The sequence below is a fragment of the Trichosurus vulpecula genome, chromosome 9 (genome assembly GCF_011100635.1).
Source record: "Trichosurus vulpecula isolate mTriVul1 chromosome 9, mTriVul1.pri, whole genome shotgun sequence".
NCBI lineage: Eukaryota > Metazoa > Chordata > Mammalia > Diprotodontia > Phalangeridae > Trichosurus > Trichosurus vulpecula.
The window spans coordinates 101,144,467-101,170,508 of NC_050581.1; the positions used below are offsets into that span (position 1 = coordinate 101,144,467).

The 26,042-nt window shown below is 36.7% G+C and overlaps 1 protein-coding gene and 1 non-coding gene across 6 annotated transcripts in view; both read right to left on the minus strand.

Annotated features, from left to right (window-relative positions):
• The window catches only part of HAUS6 (HAUS augmin like complex subunit 6), a 39,488-nt gene that overhangs the window by 4,140 nt on the left and 9,306 nt on the right, over positions 1-26,042 (minus strand). For 3 of the 5 annotated variants that reach the window (XM_036738897.1, XM_036738895.1, XM_036738899.1), the window contains 10 exons: positions 25,920-25,968; positions 25,098-25,271; positions 24,096-24,289; positions 22,885-23,026; positions 22,160-22,262; positions 16,227-16,308; positions 11,002-11,068; positions 8,985-9,158; positions 3,054-3,189; positions 55-1,044 (listed from right to left, as the gene is read on the minus strand). In XM_036738897.1, coding sequence (XP_036594792.1) covers positions 55-1,044; positions 3,054-3,189; positions 8,985-9,158; positions 11,002-11,068; positions 16,227-16,308; positions 22,160-22,262; positions 22,885-23,026; positions 24,096-24,289; positions 25,098-25,271; positions 25,920-25,968 — 2,111 coding nt within the window. The remainder of the gene's footprint in view (positions 1-54; positions 1,045-3,053; positions 3,190-8,984; positions 9,159-11,001; positions 11,069-16,226; positions 16,309-22,159; positions 22,263-22,884; positions 23,027-24,095; positions 24,290-25,097; positions 25,272-25,919; positions 25,969-26,042) is intronic. The other 2 variants (XM_036738898.1, XM_036738896.1) reach the window with 1 other exon arrangement.
• On the minus strand, positions 11,149-11,279 carry LOC118832434. The gene has a single exon (XR_005009196.1).

Below are 26,042 nucleotides of genomic sequence, written 5' to 3' on the forward strand. Positions count from 1 at the left end.
GGCAACTATTTTACACTTACTTTCACAAAAACAGGAGGCTAATAAAAATCTTACCCTTTATATAAGGTAAAAATTCTCGAATATCGTCTGGGTTTGCAGACCTTTGTCTCTGTTCCTCTGGAGAAAATCTGATAAGTGGTGAAAGAGATTTTCTTTCACCAAAGGACATTCGTAGAGATGGTTTTATGTTGTCTGTGTAGACAGCAGGAAAATATCCCAGAGAATTAAACACGTCATCTGTTTCCACGTTATTTGAAGTACAACCCAATTTTGAGTGATCTTTTATAAATGTTTTAGGAGAAAAATGAGGAGACTCTTTTTTTTTCTCAGACTTAGACTTTTTAAGAGCTTCAAATCTACTACAAATAGCCTCAAAACTCAAGTTTCTTTCTTCAGTGGTCAATTTTTTTCTCGTTGACTCTTCCATTAAGATATCATTAGCCACTGAACTATTCTGCCCTGTTTCATCACCAGACTCTGTGCTATAGGAGCTATTAAAACTCAAGTTGTCTGCTACCTCTGGAAGGGTTTCGTGCAATATATCAAAACGGACAGCCTCTCTACTATTAGAACTAATTTCATTTAGGATCTCAGAATTCCAAAATAAACTTGTATGCACCCAAGACTGTTCTTTACAAGATGCAGATGAGAAGTCCAGCTTTTTGCTAACTTGCTCTTCTTTGCCATCTATTTCATTTATCTTTTTCTCCAGAGCAGATAAACTTGACCCTGTATGGCTTTTTTCAAGGTCTACTTGTAAAACTGCACATTCTGAGTTCCGTTCCCAGACTGTTTTATTTAAAATTTTTGCACATTTGCCTGTTAGTGGGTCAAGGTGACAAGTTCCTATGTTCTCTTGAGGTCCAACTTTCAGGGAAGCTCTTTCCTCAGGCAAGAAAGATTTACTAAGAGCTGATCCTGAGAGAAAATTGTTCATGCTTGAATGTGTTTGCTCATTGGACACAGCATCCATTTGAACCACCTCTATATCTGGATCAATGTCATCTTGAAAATCTTCCCTTTGGGAATTTCTAATTTCAGGAGCTGATAAAAATAGAAAATGGAATTATTTCTCTCTCAATTTGCGTAGACTAACAGAGACATACAGATTTAGTTTTAGCAATTCAGTCAATCTTTGATTCAATATAGGACTGATGGTACTGTTTTAGAATAGAGTGTTAAAACAAAAAATTCAAATAAATCATAGAACTGCTGAACTTGCCACCCTGCCCCAACAAACTCCAATTTGATTCCTCAGAGCACAAGAGTGGGCAAGGATGCACCTGGCCCTTCTACACTTCTGATAAGTATCTAATAATTGAAGCATGTGCCATATTGTCAGTGATTTTGTGGAGGTGATTCCTGAACTAGGAGGAATAGTGGACTAAAATAATTTCTAATGCCCCTCCTGACCCTTATTCTATGGCTCTTTGTAGGCTCAGACTAAAATCAACTATTACTTGGCTTAGAATTTATTATTCCCAGAAAGAAATAACGGGCTATGGAGACATAGTAACATATTCAAGCTAACAAAAACATCAAAATACTTATTTCACCATGGTAACCATATGTATGCTAAAAGCAACATGTTGTGATTTAGATATAAAGGCTGATACTATAAGCAAACGAGGAGAACAAGGAGTAGTTTACCTGTCAGATCTACGGAGAAGGGAAGAATTTGTGACCAAACAGGAGAGACAGAACATTATGAAATGGAAAATGGATGGTTTTGATTACATTAAACTGAAAAAGTTTTTGCAGAGACAAAACCAATGCAACCAAGATTATAAGAAAAGGAGAAAGCTGGAAAGCAATTTTACAGCCAGTGTCTCTGATACAGGCCTCGTTTCTGAAATATATAGTCAAATTTATAAGAATACAAGTCATTCCCCAATTGATAAATGGTCAAAGAATATGAACAGGAAGTTTTCAGAGGAAGAAATTAAAGCTATCTATAGTCATATGAAAAAATGCTCTAAATCACTATTGATTAGAGAAATGCAAATCAAAACAACTCTGAGGCACCACATCACATCTGTCAGACTGGCTAACATAACAAAACAGGAAAATGATAAATCCTGAAGAAGATGTGGGAAAATGGGAACACTAATGCATTGTTGGTGGATTCGTGAACTGATCCAACCATTCTGGAGAGCAACTTAGAACTATGCCCAAAGGGCTATAAAAACGTGCATACCCTTTGACCCAGCAAATGCCACTTCTAGGTCTGTATCCCAAAGAGATCATAAAAACAGGAAAAGGACCCACACATACAAAAACATTTATAGCAGCTCTTTTTGTGGTTTCCAAGAAATGGAAATTGAGGGGATGCCCATTAATTGGGGAATAGCTGAACAAGTCATGCTATATGGAATACTGTTGTGCTATAAGAAATGATGAGTAGGCAGACTTCAGAAAAACCTGGAAAGACTGAAAAGAGTGAAATGAACAGAACCAGGAGAACACTACACAGTAACAGCCACTGTGTGATGACTGACTTTGATAGACTTATCTCTTCTCAGCAAGGCAAAGATCTAAGACAACTCCATGATGGAAAATGCTGTCCACGTTCAAAGAAAGAACTTGGGAGTCTGAATGAAGATGGAAGCATACTATTTGCTCTCCTTTTCTTTTGTTGTTTTGTTTCCTCTTTCTCATGGTTCCTCCCATTAGTTCTAATTTTTCTTTACATAATGACTAATGTGAAATGCTTAATATGAATGTATAAGTAAAGTCTACATCAGATTACACATGTCTTGGCGAGGGGGAGGAAAGGGAAGGGAGAAAACTCGAAACTCAAATTCTTATGGAAGTAAATGTTGAAAGCTAAAAATAAATTATTAAAAAATGAAATTAAAAAATGAAATAAAATTAACATGTTGTTTGGAGGCAGTGTATTCTGTAGGCTTTATAAGAAAGTCCATTGCAATTTCACTTTAACCAGAAATAGTTATAGTGTTTGTCTGTCATAGTAAACAGTCGGTCATTTTAAAGTCTTAAAAATTAACATCTATGAAATAAAATAACAGATCAGAAGCATAAAGTGAACTTACTCAGATTTTCTGGAGTTCGTGGAATCTGCTTCCTTGTCAAAAATGGGTTAGAAAATAGACAGTTCATTAAGTCCCCTAATTCTGAGTCTCTTTCTTTACAAAGCTGTGGTGAATCTGCTACAACAGCTTTGGCAACCTAGAAGAAAAAAAAAGTAAACATTAAACCTAAATGACCTGTCATGTGTTAGATAAACCAGATGTAAAGAATGCCCAATACTACATAACTCAGATAGCTCCTTTAAGAGATGATAATTATGGAACAATGCATATGGGAGCACACAATCAAGCACTCCCCAATCAATAAAATGAAAGTGAGGTAGGACAAAGTTCTCTTCTCCTATACTAGAAGAATAGGATCCATTCCACAGAGAATTGGAGTCAATCAATAAGCATTTATTAACCAAAGCACTAGGGATAACGGATGATAGTGCTTGGACCTGTGGTTTCATTGGTAAAGGGAACTAACACATGATAAAAATCCTACTAATGCAGGAAGACAGCGGAGACACAAAAACAAAAATTAATATAATTACAATAAAATTTCAGCCCTAAGAGAAGAATGGAATAGTTGGTGAGGTTCTCATCAGTTCTACAAAGCTTTTATACACAAATAGCTATTTGAAAAAATTGTACTAATAATCCATTAGGTACAGGCATATACCCCTTCCTAACAAAGAGAATGATTATCGACACCATATACAATACATGAGAAACTTCATTACCAAAGGCAGAAAACATATGGGGCATAAGGATGTATTTAAGGAAACAAAAAAACAGATGATAGGATAATTAATATTTTCACATTAACTAAAATGTCAAATGTGCTAGCAAATAAGGCAAAGGGTTAAAGTTAGGAAAGAAAGGTTAAAGCCTTAGAAGAGATTTATGCAAGGGAAAAATAGTTCTAAGTCACAGAAATCTAACTAGGGAGGCATAGCCTCCTCTTCCCCCAGGAGCCCCTAAGAAAAGTTATCCTGCAGATATAGGAAGACCAGTCCCAGTATAAATTTCAAAGCAGCAGGAAATAAAATGAGGATAACAGAAGATCACAGAACCTTTGACCATCTTCCATGTAGCTGAAGTTCTGTTCAATTTATTCCTTCCCTTATTTTCATAATTCCTAAGTATTCACTGCAATTACCATTCTCCTTTCCTGCACTCTCAGAGGAAGAGGTGTCTCCTTTCTTTACTTGAAGTCCTAGCTCCCATCCTCTCCCCCAAATCCCAGAAGACCTGGGTTCCCAGTAGTATCCTTTCCCTCTTCTGTGTGTTCTAACTTCCTTGCAAATCAGTTAGTACCATCTGCTTCAAATATGAACAAATCTTTCTTATTTAAGAAAAAAATTATGCTCTATCTTTCATCCTGTTTCATCCTGTTTTCTTTTCATTGCCAAAATTCTTAAGTGAATAATCTCTCCTTGCTGCCTAAATTTATTTAATAGCCATTCTCTTCCTAACAATCTAAACTACAGCTAATAGCCTTGACACTCTGCTAAAACTGTTCTCTCCAAGGTTATGACCATAATTTCAAATCCAAGGAATTTTTCTCTGTTATAACTTTTCCAGACCCTCTTGGTAGTATGTGATACTACTGACCACCTCTCAACTCCTTCCTTCTCTAATTCTACTGGCTTCCATAAAGCTACTTATTTCATCCTACTTCTGTCCCATCCTCCATATATCTTTGCACATGTGATGACCCAAAAGAGCTTTTCCAAAGACCCTTGGAGCTTTTCCAACTCTAAGTCTATGATAACACAAAATAACAAGAATTTATTAATTGCCTATGTGCCAGGCACTGTTAGGTGCTGAAGATGCAAAGACAAAAAAAACAAAAACAAAAGAGCAAAAGTTCGTGCTAGCAAAGTATTACATTTCATTGTAGGAGCAGGGAGAGAAGTAACATATTTACAAAGCAGAAGCTAATTGATTTTGGAGGACCATGGAGGTAAAGACAGGAGAAAAAATCAGAATAAGCTTCTTTTAGAATGAAGCACCCAAGCTAAGTCTTGAAGGAAGTCAAGAATTTTGTTAAGTGGAGATAAGAATGGAGTTATAGCCAGAAGCAGAATGACCCATGGGGAACAGCTGTAAGAAAGGCAGAGATGGCAAATGGAATGTCCTGTATAAGAAACAACAAGCAGGACAATTTGACTAAAGGGTATGTATGAAATAGAATAATGTATATAAACTTGGAAAGGTAGGCAAAAGTCAGAAAATCTTTAAACAACAAAAAGAGAAGTTAGTATTTTCAACTAAAGGAGAGTACCAACCAGAGCTTCTTGAAGCAGGGGAGCAATATGGTTAGACCTATGCTTTGAGAATATCCATTTGGAAGACAGATTGGAGAGAGTAAAGATTGGCTACAAGAAGACCAATTAGGAGGCTACTGCAGTAGTCTGGGCAAGAAGTAACGATGACCTGAACCTGGGTGGTGGTTATACAAATGGAAAGAATTAGGCAGATGAGAAATGTGTTGTGTAGGGAAAATCAGCAAAATGTCAAAAATGGTTGATTATGAGGGAATAAGGGAAAAAGAGACAAGGCTGACTGAGGTTGCAAGCCTAGATCATGGGAAGACTGGCGGTGCCCAAGATGACAGAAAAAGAATGGCTGTAAAGGCTGCAAAGGACAAGCATATTAAAATACTGCTAACAGAACTGTGAACTGACCCAATCATTCTGTTAAGCCATTTGGTCACTAAATTTTGCTATTCTTTAAACCTTCAATTTCCCTACTAGATATATACCTAGAGGTGATTTGACGTGTAGTAGTGGGGAAAAGAGGTAGCTGGTGACAAACAGCCCCAATATTTTCAACTGTGAAGTAATATCCTCATATGAGAAGATACCACTCATCTCCATCACAGAATCTATCACAGCACAGTTAAGGGACCAGCCTCCTTTATTAGCATTTTCTCTCTCCTGAAATTACTTTTTACACTTAGTATATATACTACCCATGTGCACAGGTAACTATCAGTTCCTCTTTTAAATTAACTCCTAGCACAATGCCTAGAACAAAGTAGGTGTTCCCGAGGGCTAGTGTGGTGAACAGAAGCACTGAGCAGTACCATAAGAGGTCAACACAATCCATCCTGTAGAACCAAGAGGGATCATCAAAACCTACACTGCCATTGCTGTGACCTGTGCAAGTGTGCTCTACTTGCTCTGCCAAAAAAGAAATCAATGCTCCCAAGATGCTCTGTTGAATTTCCCTAGCATCTTTCAACAAGTGAATGGACCTGTCCCTATCCCACTGTAAAAGTACCTGAGCAATTAATCAGAGAAGCTGCTGAGGGTGGAAGAAAATTTTGGAATGAGTGCTAAGAGTGCTTAATACCTGATTCAATTTCATGTAAATTACCTTGCTATTCTGTTTCATCACATGCCTTTTGCATCGAATTCATAAGTGGCTTGGGCTGGTATAAGGAAATATACTAGTGAGGCCTCAGAGATGGGAATCTGAATAAGTACCCCATCAACACTGTGCAATTGAGTATAAATGAAGGCTCACCAAAAAGGCCTCAGGTTGCATGTACCTTTATTCTCTCAGGCAACAATTCTACTTACTAAAAGATCATCAGCATAAGTAAATGATTTGCATGGAAATAAAAATTTATCTGGTGAATTTTCCAGTACATGAAATAAGATTTAATTAAGTATAGGTTTAGAACGTTGTTTATTAATATTATCTAAGAAAACAGTTGAGAGTATTTGCTCTTGAGTTCCTCATTACTTCCTCTCCCTTCTTTATTTCTTGTAATTGAAATTACACACTGGATTTTTTTTTATATTGTCCTGTCTCTTCTAGAGATGACTAGAGAACTCATTAAAGGAAAAAAAAATGTAAACGTAAGTGTTGAATAAATGTCAAAGTGAATTGTCAATCTACTTCACTGGCTATTCTCTTCATTCATGGGGTAAAGGAATAAACACTTATATAGCACCTACTATGTGCCAGGCACATAGCTTCTAAGCACTTCTAACAAATACTATCTCATTTGATCTTCATAATAACCCTATACAATGACCAAAAGTAAGACTAATTTAAAAAAATAAAAAGATCCATGGGAATGACTGACATTAAATAAAAGGATTTAGAGAAAGTAAAGGAAAAATCAAGAGTAAATATTCTTGATTGTTTTTGTTTCTTAGATAATATTAATGATCAACATTTCAAATTGTGTGAGGTAGTGAGAGAACAAAGTGTGAAGACTTCACAGGGTATATGTGTGTATATATATATATATATATATGTATTTATATCTAAAATGTTTGAGAATCAATATTTAGAGAAGGGGGAAATGGGATAAGTTTGAGTCTGTGGGAGTCTGATTATTTAGCCTTTAGGAATGTTTCTCCCCCTTCTTCTTTAGATTTATAAATGTCACCTCAACTGTGAATGGAATACAAGATTGTGAAAGCTTCCCTATGAATAACTCATGCATGGCAATATTCAAATAGAGATAGTACAAATTTAGTTAGGATGTGAACCTCAGCAGGCCTAAGTTTCATTTTCCTGTAAATCATATGATTTCGGGGAAACCAGATGATATTCCCCTCTCCCTCTCCCCTAGCCTACTTACAAATGGCCATCTTAGCATTAAAGTTTCCCTATAAGGTAATTCTGCAGTTTCTGTGCTTGTATGGGGTAAAAACTTATTCCTGGTTAGATTGTGAGGCCACTCGTCTCCACGAATGGGGAGGCGGGTCCAGCCTCTGGGGTGGGATTTCTTAGAATTGTTTGTACAAGGGTATGTATCTCCCTGCTTGCCTTCCCCACCTTGCCTCTCTTCACTGCTATCTCTGCCTTGGTAGTGAGAGATGCCCAATTCTCGAGACTTGATCCAATAAAGCTTCTGTTATTTTTCTGCCTTGAGGAACCGAGACATCTGTTTTTTTTTTTTACTTGAGCCAGTGGTCTTTTGTCCCACACAAAACCTATATCTAATTAAATTTTACTTCACATAATTAGAGTTGAGGAAACTGAGACCAACAAGAGGTTAAGCAACTTGGCTAGGGCCACATAGCTAGTAAGTGTCTGAGACCAAATCTGAACTCAGATCTTCCTGATTCTAGGCCTAGCAATTCATTCAACACCCTTCCCTCATTGTTAGCTACCTAACGAACACTTCTGCCTTTCTACTGTCTCTAAGTCAACATGCATAAAACTAAGTTACCTTTAACCCAATGGAGTCCTTCTCCCAATACCATATTAACTAAAATAATGTTAAAAAAAACACTAAAAGATAGCAGAAATCAGATTAAATGCAATGACCAATCTCTGTTTCAGAGAACTGCTGTGTTTATGAAACACTTTGCTTAGCTCTATAGAGAGGTGGCACACTCCAAGTGGAAAATTTTGCATATGCTGTCAGATTTTAATTTCTGTGTTAACTAGTTTTGATTAACTTTTTGTTACAAGGGAGGTCTCTGAAGCAGGAGTAATAACCGAGAAAAACTGTGATTAAAAAAAAAACATCACTAAGGCATTTTTTAAATGAAATGCAAACCCAGAAAAGTTAAGTGATTTAAGTCACAAAGGCAGAAAGTGGGTCATACTGGGATTCAAACCCAGGTACTGCCTCCATAATAGTACTTTCTCCACTACCCTGCCACACATTAGTAAGTCCAACACTGTCTCCTCAAATCTTATCCATCCTTTAAAGCCAGGTGAGTGCTACTTCTGACATCTATCCCAATCAGTCTAACCTGCATTATCTTTCATCCTCTGAATTCCTATTTATACCACTTTTGAAAATCACTAAATGATATACTATCATTTTAAAAGTATAAATCTGGTTTCCTGAAACAGCACATAAGGCACTCAAGGGAAGAGACTGTATCATACTTACATTAGCCAACAGCACCTACCACAGTACTACAGACATTCAACAAACATACTTATTTAACAAAGATTTTCCCTCACCTCCTCGGCCAGATGATCTACTTCTTTTTTGAAAGGATCTAGCACTGGTGTTGAAAGTACACAATTCTCTCTATTCTTCTGAGCTGACAGTGATTGAGATGTGTCCATTCTGACTTTTTGTTTCTTTTTAGAAATTGGCTGTTCTTTATCTCTAAGAATCTTTGTCTTCACATCCTAAAGGAGACAAAAAACATTACACGTTTAAAGTTTTACTCATTCTCCTCCCATTCCTTAATTGTACTGACAAACAGCTTAGTACTCACATTTTTTCATTAGAGATACAACATTAGCAAAGTCATGTAAGTTTAAGAGTAAAATTTACCGGTGTAGCAATTCTGTGTATTTAAATTGGGGGGGAAAATGAGAAATATGTTCACAGACTAATTATACTATGTGGTTAGTAGGCTATACTAGCTTTTGTTTTGTAATAAATCAGATGATGTATTATTTCCCTACAGCATATATTCTGAATATGATGGACAGCCTCCTGAGCTTTTAACTAGTGATATCTATGAACAAAAGGTAATACCAAAAGGACCTCAGAGCTGTGGACTGTTACCACCACACTGAAAAATTTGGAATTATATAAGTCAAGTCACCAAATTGTTCATTCTTTGACTCAGAGGCCCCAATATTACATATATACCCTAAGGAAGTTAACGACAGAAACTGAGCTGCCACAGCAACATCTTCTGTCACAGAAAAAAACTGAAGCCCAAGTAGGGACCTTAAAACGCCTCACCTTCTATTCTCTGGACCGGTGGGAGCTAATGGCTAGAAAAATGTTGGCTATATTGTCTTTATATACTTATATAGGGGCAGTCTGGTTGTACTTGACACTTTTTCTGTCTTAAAAGGAAAGGCTCACTGGATTGAAAGGGTCAGGGGAGAAAGAACAGGGAAAACATAAGTTGAGTGCACTTGGAATGACTGGTCATTTAAAAATACCAACAAAGCAGAAAAAACTACTATAATGCTTTTTTGGTAGCATTACTAAACATAGTACGAGAGAATATTAGTTTAGATTTTAACAAGACATATTTTTTAAAAGTCACTCATGATATTCTTGCAAACTATATGGAAATATAAGTTGGATGGCAGCACTACTGGGTGGGTTTAGAACTCATTAACTGGAGTTTTGATCTATCTAATGGAATCAGCACTTTGTCCAAAGACCAGTTCCACACTTTCATCAATGACTTGGATGAAAGCATACGTGGCAAAGTGATCAAATATGAGGATAAGACCAAGCTAAAAAGACTTATGTAGAACGACAGAAAGCACCCAAAAATATCTCAATAGGACATAATGGTTTAGCTGAAACTTGGATTTAAAAAAAAAAAATACACAGAAAAGTCAAGGATGGGAGAGGGATGTGTAAAAGTCAGGCTTGGTAAATTATATACTTGAAAGGATTTAGTAATATAATGTTCTAGCCAAAAGAGTTAATGCGCATAGTGGGCACCTAATAAATGTTTATCAATTGATCTGCATAAGATAGGTTTAACATCCACAATGTAGGTGTACAGTGTACCAGCGTTTAGCACAGTGCCTGATACATAGCAGGCACTTAATGAATGCTTATTGACTAGTTGGTCTGATAAGTAGAATTTTATGTCCACTTCTGGGTACTGTACTTTAAAAGAGTCACTGATAAAACATGCCCAAGAGGATAACTAGGATGTCCCACACAAGGATCAGTTGAAGGAACTGAGAATGTGCAGCTTAAAGAAAAACTGAAGAGGAATTAGATTTGTCTTTAGGACAATATAAGGAAATAGACTTTTTAGCAATAAGATCTAGTCATAAAACTGAATGGGCTGCTTTGTGAAGTAGTGTGAGTTCTCCATTACCAAAAGCATTCAAAGCAGAGGCTGGATAACCAGCTCATCAGGGATCTTGTAGAGGGGATTCATATTTGTGTGGGGGTTGGCCTAGATGACCACTGAAGTCCCATGCAACACTGAAGATTTTATGAAGATACTGTGTTTTAAGTCAAAATTGTTTTAAAATGTACCTTTTCAAATAACACAACACTGCTACTATCAGACATTGTATCCAACTGCACTGGAATAACAGGCACCCTAAAGGAGGAAACAATACCAAATGTCCATTAAAAAGTAAAGAAGTTCTACTTACATTTTATTCAGTTGTATACCACAAAGAATATCTGCCCCGTATCTGTCCGTTACGATTTCTCTCAATTCGTCCCGGTCATCAAAAGGCAGTTTTATCTTGGGAGAGCTTGTGACAACTAGAGCAACAATTACGCTCTACCTGTGTATCAGCTTCCCAGAATGAAACTTTGTTTACTGTACTGTTTAGATTTTTTTTTCATTTGGATCAAAGACCATTAGACACAAAGAACAGTAACAAATACTGGTCTACAACAAAGCTCTTTAATCCTTTACTGTCTCAGGCTGGTGTCTTATCTTCCCCCAAAGCTTTAAACATGCATATTCTCCAATATTCCAGCCTTGGATCTTTTCCTCCCTTAATGATATCATCCACCCTCAAGACTTCAGTATCTTATGCAGAGGACCTCTAAAATCATCTAATCTCTCTGGAGTGTCAGTCTTACAATTCAAACTGCCAAATGGATGTCCAAAACCGAACCTCTCCTCCCCCCCCATCTTCACCTAAAAGTCTACCCACCCTCCTTCAAATTCTCTTCTGATGCTGTCATATCACTGATTCACAGATTTACAGCTGGAGGGGAGGGACAACGGACGTCATCTGTTCATTTTACATTGGAGAAAAATGAAGGTCAAAAACCCAACAGGCACACAGGTAAAACAGCCAGGATTTGGACACAGTGTTCTATTACATCGATGGCCTATTTACAATCTTTCATGCCCTAAACCTGTTTTCTTTGACTCTTCCCTCCTCATCCATGACAGCCAATCAGCTGTCAATTCCTAATAAAACTATCTCCATAAACTCTCTCATATATATTATGGAAAAGGGAACAGTGGCTCACCCTTCTATTGCCACTAAAACTACCCTACTTCAAGCCCTCATCAACTCCTAGCTAGGTTATTTTAAGAGACTAATTCCCTGCTTCCAGTCTTTTCATTCTCTAATTCATCCGTCAAAATCCTGCCCACAAAATCTTATTAATATGCTATATTCATGATGGCACTCCTCTATTTAAAAACCTTCTGTGGTCAGCCATAATTCATCAAATAAAGTTTAAATGGCTTTTTCCTAGTATTTACAGTCATCCACAATTTGGGCCTCACTTTCTGGCAAACTGGACTACTCACTGTTATCTGTTCTCATCCTGCCCACTTCTACCTCTATTCATTTGTTCATGCTGTTGTATTTCTGTATACCACTGGAATATCCAGGCTCCTTTGGTCCTAAGTTCCAGTAAAAAAAAAGCCCTATTTTCTTTAAGGCCCAACTCATATCATAAGCTTTCTGTGAAGCCTCTCTTGAGCTTCTTAATTCAAAGTTAGTTCTTCCTCCTCAAATTCTTCATGCCCAGACCTCTCTTCTGCACTGATCACATTCTGCACATAGCATGGTTCTTTGTATATCAGAGTACAAATTTCTAAAAGGCAGAATTGCTTTATTTCAACTTTGTATCCCAAGTGCTTGGCAAAATTTCATTTATTTCATTAACCTGTGAGCTCAAAGTATGTACTCCCTCTGATGATAAAGATTACAACCTACCCACATCTTCTCATCCTGTGCAACTCTTGTTCATAGTATTCCTTAATCTCTTCGAAGGGCCCAATACGTTGGGAGCCACCTTCTAGATTTCTTGATATTGCTTAGATACCAATGAAGTCCAATGGTTATTCTTCAGTCTTACTAGATGAATGGCCCACTTCTTTTCTGTTAACCAACTGCTCTGTTGAAATCCTTTATGCTACTGCTCCTCTTTAGCTTTTCATTAGTAATTCATTGCAATATACTCCTGTCTACTGTGTCCCTCTCCATTGTCTTTTGGGTCACCTTCAACTTTAATTTGTCAGAGAATGGGATGTCATAATTCAGTCATACAGTAGCAGTGGAAGAATACTAACCATAAATAAAAAAAAACAGATGGACCTTGTTCTTGGTCTTAGCACCAGAATGTCAAATTCCACTTTACCATGAGAGCAAAATGAAGGAAGAAACAAAAGCACAGGTTAAGAGCATAAGAGAAAGATGAGGAGGAGGTAATAACAGTCAGCATTTGTACAGTGCTTTTAAAGTTTCCAAAGTACTCTTAACTTATTTGATCCTTACAAGGCAGATACTATTATTATCCACATTTATAATGAGAAAACTATCGCTAAAGAAGAGACAAGAGTAACATTCCTAGGGTAACATACAACTACTGACAAATATCACAGGGAGTATTTTAATTCAAATCTTTCTATCCAGTATTCTAACCACTATATCACCTAGGTGGTCCCTACCAGAGGCCCCAGGTGCAGAGATGTAGAATGTCAGACCCATGGTCATACCTGGTTGAAACGTTCCAATGTAATATTATCCAAGACTGTACAAGCTCTCCCAGTTCTGCCACTTCATCCAGAACACTTATAACTCTACCATCAGATATAGGACTCTTACCACTATCTGAATCCTCCTGTTTAACACAATGCATTCCACCTTTTAATGCAGTATCTACCTGCCCAACATCAATCCACTTAGTTATATCCCACGGACATTCTTGACATGCTGGACTTATTGATTCGTTGTGGCTGAGTACAGCACTTGTACAATCCTCTTTTTTTGTTAAGGTAAGCTTCCGATTTAAGGAGAAATTTGAGGCTGCTAAAAGTACTGTGTTATTTCCACAAAGGCAATTGAATTTGCTGTCTTCAACCTGTCCAATTATGGGCTTAATTCAGTCTGGATTGCCTCTCCTTGAACAAAGTACTGACAAAATAGTGGTTCAGTCAAATTCTTGGATGCTTACAGATCTCACTGAAGAGTCTCTACAATATTTAGAAGTCTGTTGCAATCAGAACAATTATAATCCATAAAGAGGAACATTTGAAGGATCTCGCCCACTATGTCTTACATTTGGACTGGTCACAGGATAACCTCCAGAACAATGGAAAACTATGTTGGCAAACTATTTGTCTATACAGATTTCACTGTCTTTCGAGGAATCGTCTGACTCCAGTAAATGCACAGAAAACATCTAATTGTAGGAGTACTTATAAAGTGGCATTGCGTTAATATTTAATCAAATGATTTTTTATACTTGATACCTGAAAGGAGTGGATTCTAAATGCTTGCCAAAAATCATGGACCTCATTATCATAGCTTATGCTCACAAAGATATTGTAAAGGGAATATTGATCCATGTGCCTACCCTACCGTTTCTACAAAATTTTTAGAAGCATTAAGTGTCATGCATATTTTATACACACAAACACACTCTTCAAATCCTTGAAGAAGTTATGAAAAGGGAATAGGCTTTTTTACAAGCATAAGTATCATACATATTTTACACACACAAACACTCTTCAAATCCTTGAAGAAGGTATGAAAGAGAATAGGCTTTCACTCTGCTGTATTTCTATAGTAGGTCACATTTTCACAGTCAACAAATGAAAGATGTATAGAACAGAAGATCCCATTATATTTGTTATATTCAATTTGACAATGTAAAATTCTGCCACAACAACCAAAAAAAAAAATTCTGAAGTCTCCTAGAGTCCATGCCTTAAATTTAATGAGCACTTAACAAATACTTGTTGAATCAATTTTATCTTGTCTGTTCTTGAGACAGATCTACTGGAATTATATATAAGAGAACTGTCTGATGGGTAAGGATTGCACTCTAGGCTGAGAGAAGAACTCAATTCTTTTCCACTAACATTTATTAAGTACCTGCTATGTAAGAGACACTGAGCCAGATGCTGGCTGTGGCTGTAATAGCACTCCACAGTTTTTCTATTCTGCCACGAAGAACCAATTATCCTTCAATTCCTATCAAGGATCCAAACCCCTAAGGGAAAAAAAAACCCTTTTCAGACTACTCACAACACAGAAACAGACATAGTAGTTTGGTGTAGGAAAGTGATGGCAATCTGAAGATGTGCAAAACATCTCTCGTCATTTCCTCCATTACAGTATCAAAGCACATCACATCTAAAGCTGGTAGCACAATAAAGCTATGACCGTGGAGTCAGAAGATGGGAGCTCAAATTTATCCTCAGACACTTGCTAGCTCTGTAACCCTGGACAAGTCCCTCAACCTCTCTCTGCCTCGGTTTCTTCACTGCAAAATGGAAATAATAGTACCTACCTGTCAGGGTTGTTGTAAGGATAAAAATTAGTGTTTTGAAAACCTTAAAGCAGTATATAAATGCTAACTTTTATCTGTGTATAACTGCCAACTGTTTCATTTCCAACTCCTCAGAATAGGAAAGATTGTCAGCAACTGGTCAAAGGAAAATCTTACAACGTAGAATGCTGAGGTCCCAAGAAAGTTCATTATAATTCATTATAAAGACTTGTATCTAGTTTACTCTCCCCACGAAGTACTCATACCAACATAAGATCTCTTAAAACAAAATAATTATTTTCCTCTTCATTACAATCAGACATAGCAAAAATACAAGAAGTGTGGACAGCTGGTGCCCTCTCACTAATTAATGGAGAGGAAAGAAGCAAGAATTTTTAAAAGAGATTTTTTAGAAGTTTTCAAAATAGATCACTCCATCACTCCAAAATCAGATCTTAATAGAATGCTTTGTTACTTTGCTGTGAGTTATCAGATCAGACTTCTATACAAAGATATGCTGCATTCTCATCTATGATCAACTTCTTCTCAGCCATGAAACTGAAAGCAGACTGCCAATAATCTTCTTGCATATAATCAAAACCCAATTAATTAATTTTCCTATTCCAAAAAACCCTTCTAATCACATCAGGCAATTATGAGAACTAATCACAAATATAGCTAGCAGATTATTCCGAAATTTCCGAATGTTACCGAAATACAGAGTAGTTTAAAAAACACATATATAAACAAACTACCAATTAGAATTTGTATTCAACACTTCAAAAAGCAAAATCATATCCTTCATTATGAATAACCCACTTCTATGTTATGGTAAAGGAACAGCAAAAAAAAATCCCCTTGTAGATGAGAGACATTAAATCTCTTTTTTTTCCAATGTGTGATGACACTAAGAAGTCAATTAAAAGACGAGACTATCATTAAAAAAACTGCTTTAGAAAATGTCCTAAAATCAAGAATAAAATTAAAAGGCAAATTAGGTCTACCTGTTCACTAGTTCTGCTGTAGTTCTTACTGCATCATCATCCTTCCAGTGGGAATTTTCTTGGGCATGCTTCTTAGGTGAATCTAAAAGAACAGGTTAATTACATTTTAATTATCCAATGAGCCACTCTTAAAATATTCAAGCATCTCTTGAACTTTTGCTAAAAAAATGGAATGAAAACAATACAATAAAGAACAGTGTAGATAATTTGATAAAACAAGAAGCAGAGTAACAGAAGCTGTCTAATAAAAGACTACATGACAAATTATGATAGTTTATATTAATCAAGGCTTCCTGGCTAACACAATTGATAGAGCAAGAAATAATCTTGGATCAAGGGTTCAAACCCTCAAAACTGCATTTTATTATGCATTATTTACCTATTTATTAACACTGGCTTTGCTGCCTCAAATTCAGAAAGACCTGGATTCAAGCACTGCCTCTAACACAGGAGCGGATGATCCTAGGCAAGTCACTTTACCTCAGTATTCTAAGTAACTCAGATTATAAATTTCAGGATGTGTAATAACCTGCATCAGAGGAGCTCCCTCTTGAAAAAGAGTATCCCTCTTTTAAAATTTCCCTATACCAATGAAATCACAGGTCCAGTTCCCCTATACCAAATCAAGCTGCTAAAAAAAAAAAATTTTTTTGCTAGTCCATTCTTCCTCCAGATTATACAAATAAATCAGAAGTCTGATCTGATAACTCACAGTCATGGCAACATTTATATAATGCTTTAAGGTTTGCAAAGTATTTATGACTGCTGTCTCATTTATCTTCACAACAACTCTGTGAGGTAGATTCTATCACTATTCTCATTTTATAAGTGAGACAACAGAGGCTCAAAGAGGTTAAGTGATTTGCTTAGGGTCTCATAACTATTAAGTGCCTAAGGAAGGATTCAAACTCAGTCTTCCAAACTCCAAGTCCAACACTAACCACTGCACCACTTTCTGCCTTGAGAAAGTTGGGGGAAAAAGCACTTCAAAAATCTAGCTTTCTCAGCAGTATACTTTAATATTATTATAACTTTAACTTCATGAAATTTATAACTTTATAAATAACATATATGTAAAATTTATAACTAACATTATTTATAAAATAAAGTGTCAAAAGAACATCTCAAAAGCTATAATGCTATGAGCTAAATATACAACTTATTAAATTGTACAACAGCAAATTCTGGTACAAGGAATCTATCATTTTTATCTATCCAATGTTTCAGAGATATTTATAAAATGCACTGCACAACACTTTGATGAAGAAAACATTCATAAGAAAGGTTACAATGATTAGCTTATAATTAATTTCTAAATCAAGTATTATAAAGCACTTCAGTGAAAAAGTCATGAGAAAAAACGTTGGTCTTGTCTAGCTAAAGTTACAAAAGGCCAAGACATGAGAATGAAGAATCCTATGCAATGGAAACAATTTAGTCTAAAAGCTTAGGATCCAAGGGGCAGCCTTGTGCATTTGGTTTGTGATGATAGTTAGGTGAGGCTTTCAAAGCAGAAAACTAATTTCTAATGGAAGTGACTATACTCTCAAATATACCTGTGATCTCATCAATTGGAGAATTCTATCCAATGAAACTGACTGCAATTTATTTCAGGTCTGCTTATCCAGGTCTCCTATAAATTTATCACAGAGGATTCATCACAGGGAATCCACCCCTAACTGTGCTAGAGACTTGCACTTTCCCCTGACTACCCAGGAAATATGCTGACTGTCCACCTACCATCCACTGGCCCCCCTTACCACAGACCAGCCCATCTTCTCTTCCTAATCAACATTTTTAAATATCTCTTTGCTCATACCCACCACGCACCTCCTCACTGCCTTCTGTGTGATATTAATTTTTAATTCTTCACAAACTGATGTATTCCATGTCCCCCTGCCATTTAGTAATTTAGTATAATATTTTAGTCTAACACCCTATCACAATGTGGAGAGAGCTCTAGGATCACAAACAAACACCAACAGAGTACAAGATCTGGCAGGTTCAACTATGCTGGAAAGGCTTTAAATATGACCCCAACAAAAGCCTGTATATGCTTTTGAAGGACAAGTCCAATTAAGTGTGGAGAGGCTCATTACCAGTAGGCCACTTGATACTAACTTTTTTGGGGGCACACTAACCCATAAAGCAAAAAGGAAGAGAATGGCCTTTAGTCCTGTGTAGTCCCTTTATACTTCTGCAATGATAGCGATGTGAGGAAAAGGAGAAAGAGTGCTAAGAATAAGTTTTAAGACCATCTACACACTAATGTGACTGTAAGGACTCTCTAAATGTAAGATCTTTTCCCAATGACCACAGAGTGACATACTGCTAGAGGAGTTCAAGGTTAAATGGAAGATTGAGTCATAGATACGCCACTCTCCTGCCAGAGTTAATGGACTTAAAATTGCAAAATAAAACATACATTTCTGTTATATGGTCACAATGTAGGAATTTTTGCTGGACTACACTTTTGATATGAAAGTTTTTTTTTTAAATTGGTCAATAGAGGAGGGGAACACTAAGAGAGAAAATAAAAGCTTCCAAAAGTCAATAAAGAAATAGAGGAAAAAACCTTATTCAATAATTTTCTGATAATAAACATGAGGTAAGACTTAAAATAGGAAGTTATAGGACAGCCAAAGGCATTTGCCACTTTGGTGATTGTGATGGAGGAGATCCAGCACAAAGTCAAAGTTCATAATGAAGTAGGTTTCTCCATGAATACTGAGGTCCTCCAGATGTTCCTATTTGCCCTGTAACATTACAGAGTCTTCTAAAATAAATCTGCAACCACTTGAAAGAATCTGGGCTTCACCATATACACAGGGAAAGACTAAAAGGATGAAGACTATTGCCCAGATTATGACATACATATGGATAAACAACCGTTAGACCTTGTCTACATTTAGTGCTTGTATACGTCTGGGACAGACAATACAAATGGACAATAAGTTTGGCTCAGAGTTGAAAAAGAACAGGTAAATGGGCTGGATTGTCTTTAAGAAATTGCAAAGCTCCTTTAGTAACTCCCAAGCTATCTACAAAATGATCATAATACCCATCCCCTATATGTTTCATCTTCCCTACTGGAGAGTAAGTTCCTTGAGAGTAGAATTTGTCATGGCTTTCATTTTTTGTTTTTTTTTTTTTTTAAATCCCCAGCATCTAGCAAATTCAAGGAAAACAATGAGCATTTATTAAGCAGCTATGTTCCAGGCGCTGTTCTAGGTACACTGACAAGAGAAAGAACAGTCCTTGCCCTCAAGGAGCTTACAGTGTGTACATAAATGAAAAAGCTTTTAAGGGCTTACTTTGTCCTAGGTACCATATTAAGTGTTAGGGATACAAATAGAAAAATGCAAGACAATCCCTGAGCTCATAGAGATTACATTCTAATTGGGAAAGAAACCATATAAAAGGAAGTGGTTGCCAGGGAATAGTGCTTTGAACCAAGAAGTCAGAGATAAGAGTGATGGAGTCATAAAACAAATGACTGACACATCCTTTCCAAGTATTGTGTTGACCTGATTACTGACTGAGTTGAAAGAAAAGGAGAGAACTACGTAGGGAAAAAGGATTTGAGAGAGAAGAGGTGTTGGGTATTGAATGGCATGGACATAGCCAGGACATGGTACACCTAAGACTGGTCATGATAAAGTTAATGCTTGTTCAGACACCAGGGTCATAGGACTTTATAGTTTGGGGAGGAGCAAGGTAGAGAGCAAGTGATAGGACAGAGAGACATAAAAAGGAAAATACGTGCATATCCAATTAAATAAAAAAAATTACTGGGGGGTGGGGGGGAAGGGGGAGGGCCATGGAACAGGAAGGACCTCAAATAGGAAGTGGCAGCTAAGCAGAGCTCTGAAAGGAATTAGGCATTCCAAGAGACAGAGGAGAGGAGGGAATGAATTTGAAGCCCAGGAGACAGAATACTTGGTACAAAAAGAACACGTCCAGCAGTCTAAAATGTGGAGTACAGTAAAGTAAGTAGTGTGATAAGCTTGAAAGGATACACTAAAACCAAACTAGGAAGGGCTTTAAATGTCAAACACGAGTCTGAATTTTATCTGGGGGGGGAAGGAAGAGCCATCTTGAGAATTCTGAGAAGAGGAGTAACATGGCAGCCATGAGGATAGATTGATGAGGGTTAAAACATGAAGACTTAAAGCAGGAAGATCAATTGAGAGTCTGTTGCAATAATCCAGGGTAAAACTGATAATGGTCTAAACTAAATTGGTAGCCATGTCACTAAAGAGAAGAGAATAAATGAGAGATGTTGTAGAGGCAGAACTGACAAGAACTGGCAATTGACTGGATCTGTAAGATGAGGGAGAGTGGTGGAGGTAAAGATGAGTCCAAGGTTATAAACCTGGGTGACTAGAAAGATGGTGTTCTCAAAAGAAGGTGGGAAAGGGGGTGGATTTGAGTAGGAAAGATGAGCTCTATCTTGCACATGTTAAGTCTGAGGTTCCATGGGATACCGAACAGAAAATATCTATAAGTAATTGTTGATGTGAGATTGAAGCTCAATAATTGGATTTCAAAATCATCTACATAGAGCTGAAAACTGAACCCGTGGGTGCTGAAGAGATCACTGAGACAAGATCACATGCCAGTCTATTCATTCCTCAAAAAACATGGTCCTTCTAATGGAGCCCCTGAAGACGTGATTCTTCATTCTCACAGGATCCAAAAGGTTTTGTTGGTGGCAAAGGGCTCTGAAGACAATTATCTAATACCAGGGACACATAATGAAAGAATTTTAGAGGTAGGAGAGCCCTAAGAGGTCACCTTGTCCAAAATGTACCAGAACAGGTGAAAGGGGGAATCAAAAAGATGGGTAAGGTCTATATTCAGTGGACAGAATTCAGGACTTAAAATATCAAAAGATCTGAGTCTTTTTTTTTTTTTGCTTTTTGGAGGGGGGAAGGCAGGGCAATTGGGGTTAAGTGACTTGCCCAAGGTCACACGGCTAGTAAGTGTGTCAAGTGTCTGAGGCTGCATTTGAACTCAGGTCCTTCTGACTCCAGGGTTGGTGCTCTACTCACTGCACCACCTAGCTGCCCCAGACCTGAGTCTTAACCCCATCTCAGACATTTAGTAAATCTGTGGCCCTAGGCAAGTCATTTCACCTTTTTGGTCCTGAGTCTTCCTCATTTGTAAAATGATGTGGCTGAACTGGATGACCCCTACGGTACCTTCCAGCTCTAAATCCATAACTGTATGAACTGCTATGTCCCCAAACAGTGAAGTCAAACCAATAAGCTTGAGATCTAGGTGGAGAAAAAATCTCAGCCTGACTCTCAGAGTACAAGATCCTTTCAGGACACTATGTTACCTCTGACTGGAGCTGTCTGAACCAAAAGACCAAAGTTTCATCTCTGTACCAGACCTGCTGCTAATACATAACTCGAAGTATGGTGATCAGAATCCAACTAAACAAGACCACCTAGCTTTTACAGCCTGTGTTCTCCCTGATCATAACAAACATCTAAACTACCTCCCCAGCCCCAATTCATAACCAGTATTTAGTAGCAGTAACATGGTAGAAAAGAGTGAAGAAGCATCAATCCCAATCCTGGTTATTCCTTAAAACCCGTATGAGTCACTTAACATTTCTTGGGTTAAGTTTCTACAGCTATAAAATTAAGGGTTTCAATACGATTATCTTCAATCCCTTCTAACACTAAAATCTGATGACTTAATGATATTTTTGACTAACCACTTTACCAAATTGCCTGCCCCATTCAGGGTCCTGCCCAATTTCAACTAGCACTTTTGCATCAATGTCCCAACTAAATCCTAGACCATCGATCCAGCTCCTGATAATTCAGGAACATTACCAAGGAAAAGTATACAGAGCTTAAAGTGTTTACAATAAAAATTCAAAAACTACACAGTCCTTGGAAGAAGTCACATGAACAAACCTGGAAGTGAAATGGGATATCGAAAGAAGATACTGCTTTCATAAACTTCTTCTGAAGCAGGATCAAATGAAAGAGGAGACATTGCTGGTAAAAGATCCAGAGCCTTAAAACAAATGAGATTAGCGTATTGGAAAACATTTTGATTATTGCTACTACAATATTTCCATTAAACTGATCTATGAGTGATTCTTTATAACACCCAGATTCACCATTTTTTTCAAAATCTGTTTTCCTTTTCATACTCAGGAGAAGTACAACACTAGAGAGCTATGGGACTTTTATTAACTCCCTCCTCCCCCATTCATCCCCCAATGTTCCTCTATCTTAAACTGTAAAATACCTCAGAACTTAAAGAAGGTTAGTCTAATGCCTTTACTAATCTGTATCTCAGATTAAGATTGCCATACATAATGACTGTTTCATGATGCCTTTATCTATTTGGAACAATATGTATAAACAAAATCATAACTGAACCCTGGATCTTAGAAATATTGATTCAAACACAACAAATGTCTATATACATACCAATTCTAGCTAGGCAATAAATGAAATTCTTCCCATAACTATAGTCTAAAAACAAAGCACTGGAGAAGAAAATGTTAAATACTCCAATATCTCTGCCAAGAAAACCCCATGGACAATATGGTCCACCACTGGCTCACAAAGAGTCAGATACAACTAAACAACAACAAAAACAAAGTAAAAACATTAACAGCATTACTTACTGGTGTCTCATCTTTAATTAGACTAAGAGGAGCCTGATTAAGGAACTCTTCCCACTTCTTGTTCCATTCTCTCTGTTTTTCAGTATTTGATTGCTTTACAAAAACAGCCTCTTGCTTTATTTTATTCCTATGACAGAGAAAACTGTTCAAAATCATAGAAATAGAGAAGTATTCTGCTGAAAATTTAATGAGAAAATCTAACTGTAGAAAATAAAGCTGGTAAGAGTAACATAAACCCAAAGTAAACATATTTTAAATACACAACACATCACTTCTTAGAACTAAAGGAATAATCTACAAACAACACTGATAGTAACCTCTCTGTTAAGGGATAAAGAGGGATTCTAATCTTATCTTCATAGCATAATTTTTTTAAAATATTGAGTGTATTATTCTCACTAGTTCACCATCTACAATAGATTCACTGGCACCCTATACTTTCTTAGTTGATTTTAAGAAAGTTTCAATTATGAACCAATAGAATACCTGACTCTAAAAATGCCTCTAAACAATAAAAAATATCAAACAGGAGATTCATTTTCTTTTCTTTTTTTGGCGGGGGGGGGGGGGGGGGGGGGGGGGCGGGGGGGCGGGGGCGGTGTGTGAAGGGTGGAGATGCGGAGAAGAGTGGGCAATTTAAGCCAAACGAGGAAAAAATATAGCAATTTTATTGGATACTTCAAACATTTCTTAGGAATTCATGAGAGGAAAAGGCTATGGGCCATTAAACTATTTATCTGGCAAGGCTGAAACAAGTTATAACTACATCAAGAGCAAATGTTCTGACAGTTATTATCTACAACCAGTCTTCCTCCCCAATAACAAAATAACTAAGCTTTCTAAGCTTCAAATAGGTTAGACCTGGAACTGACAGTCAGGTATCATCTAGTCCAGTGGGGGTTCTTAACCTTTTTGATGGTACAGATTCCACTGGCAGTCTAGTAAAACCTAACAACTCCCTTTCTCAGAATATTTTTATATGTATAAAATAAAAGATACTACAAAGGAAACAAATAATATTTAAAGTTATTAATATCTTTAAAAAATAAGTTCACAGACCCCACGTTAGTCCAAACCCATCAGAAATAAAGAAACAGAGTCCCAAAGAGGTAAAGCAATTTGCTCAAGGTCACAGGACTAGTCAAAGTCGGAGTCAAGACTCATAATCCAAGTCTACTGCCTCTCCGGCCAATGTTTCTTCCAGTGCATACCTCATCTGCTTCACTTGTAATAATGAGTTTTTCTGAATTCTGGCCTCTCTCTCAACGTAATTAAGGTCTGTTGTTAGTCCTGTTTGGTCAGTACAACTACGTTCATCTTTTAAAATCTTCAGGGCTTCATTCAGCAATCGAATAACAGTTAAAAGATTCAATTTTCCAGCTTCATAAAGATTTCCTATAGATAACTTTAAAAAGGGAGAAAGTATTAGTATATGTAAGAGGATTTTTGTGAAAAGAATGTGCTATATGCTACACTTGTTTATACTTTTTACCATAGGGAAAAGTCACCTGTACCATCTAGAGCTATATGAAAACACAAATATGCCCCCTTGAATACAAAGTATTCAATCCTCCAATGAACTAGTACACAAGAATAAATTACATACCATTCTACATTTTAATGAAAATTTTCATGTTGAAATACAAAAAAAAAAATAGATCAACGACACTGATAGTACAAGTTTCATTAGCTGAATATAGATTACAAAATAAAATTACATATGCAAGCTCTTTCAATACCTAAGTCCCATAACTCAAATAAGATATAATTGTAATGAAGAGACCTTCTATTAACTGACAAACTGATTACAGCACACAAAACACTGTTGAGTTATTCCTCGTTCTACCTATTTAATTCAACTTTGGGTAAAAAAAAACCCCTCAAAGTTACATGAAAAGTTCTAATGAATAAAGGAACTCCTTTGCATAAAAAGAATGCAAAAGTACTGAGGTGATTCAATAGGTTTAAATTTCATGCAGAATCACATAATGCAAAAGTGGCTAACCTCTGTGTTCATCCAGCAGCAATTCAAAAAAATTCACCTGAATTAAGCAAATTTCACCTAATATGTGTTCAGATAATGAAACCCTTACATAAATCACAGAACAGTTATCTGAAAACTGTTGGCCAAAATATTTTATTAGAAGAGTAAAACAAGACAAATTGATTTAAGTGAGTCATTTTTTAAAAATTGTATAGAACCAAGAACTTACATGGTACATTTGTTTTTCAATTCTGTCCAGTAAGAGTCTTGGAACCTTAATAGCAACACCAGTTCCATCCAAAGTATACTGATCAACATGACCTGTAATGACCGAATTAACAACTTCTATTTCTTTTTCCAAAAATGTAAGAGTTTCCATCACAGAATCCCACATCGATCGAACCTTTGAAAATAGAGATTATTTTTTAAAAAGAGACTAAATAGACTCAATATTATTTAATAGACTAAGAAATGAGGGGGTAGGAGACAGTGAAATCACACTAACTCATTTACTTCTAAGAGTAAATAAGACAAGCTTCTTAAAAGATTTTAAGACAATTTACAAAACAGCACTTTTAATAGTCTTAAAAGCATTGCTACAACTTCCAGAAGTACTTCTCAGTCATGAGATATCTCAGTCACTGGGAGAATCTGGGTTGCTAAACAAAAGAACATCATATTACTGAGATGCATGATATATGGCACTTGTGTATCAAGAAAAATCAAGATAGGGCTCCCAGCTCAATGCAGGTACACAACATAACAAACTTATGGAGTACAGAGACAAGAGTAATGAGTAGTAAGCATGGATGGGTTGTTATCTGCATCAAGGGAGGTAACTTCCACGTGACTGAAATCACAGATTCATGAGTATCTGAATATTCCCCAGTCAGGGAGTGTATTTTTTTTTAACCACTAGATACCAAGAAGATCAGAAAAAGCAACTTAACCAGCTTTACAAAGATGATGATGCATGTAGAGAGCCACAATAAGGCAAAGATTAAATGTTTTTGGACAGCAAATGAACTTTTATGGCAAAGAAAAGTCTCACCTTTTGAACTTTCTCTGATATGTTTCTTTGGTCTTCATTCTGGTTCCTTCTAGGTAAAAATTAAACAATTCAGTTAGCTACAACAAAAACCACATGATTTTGGGATTAAGTCAACTCTTTTAA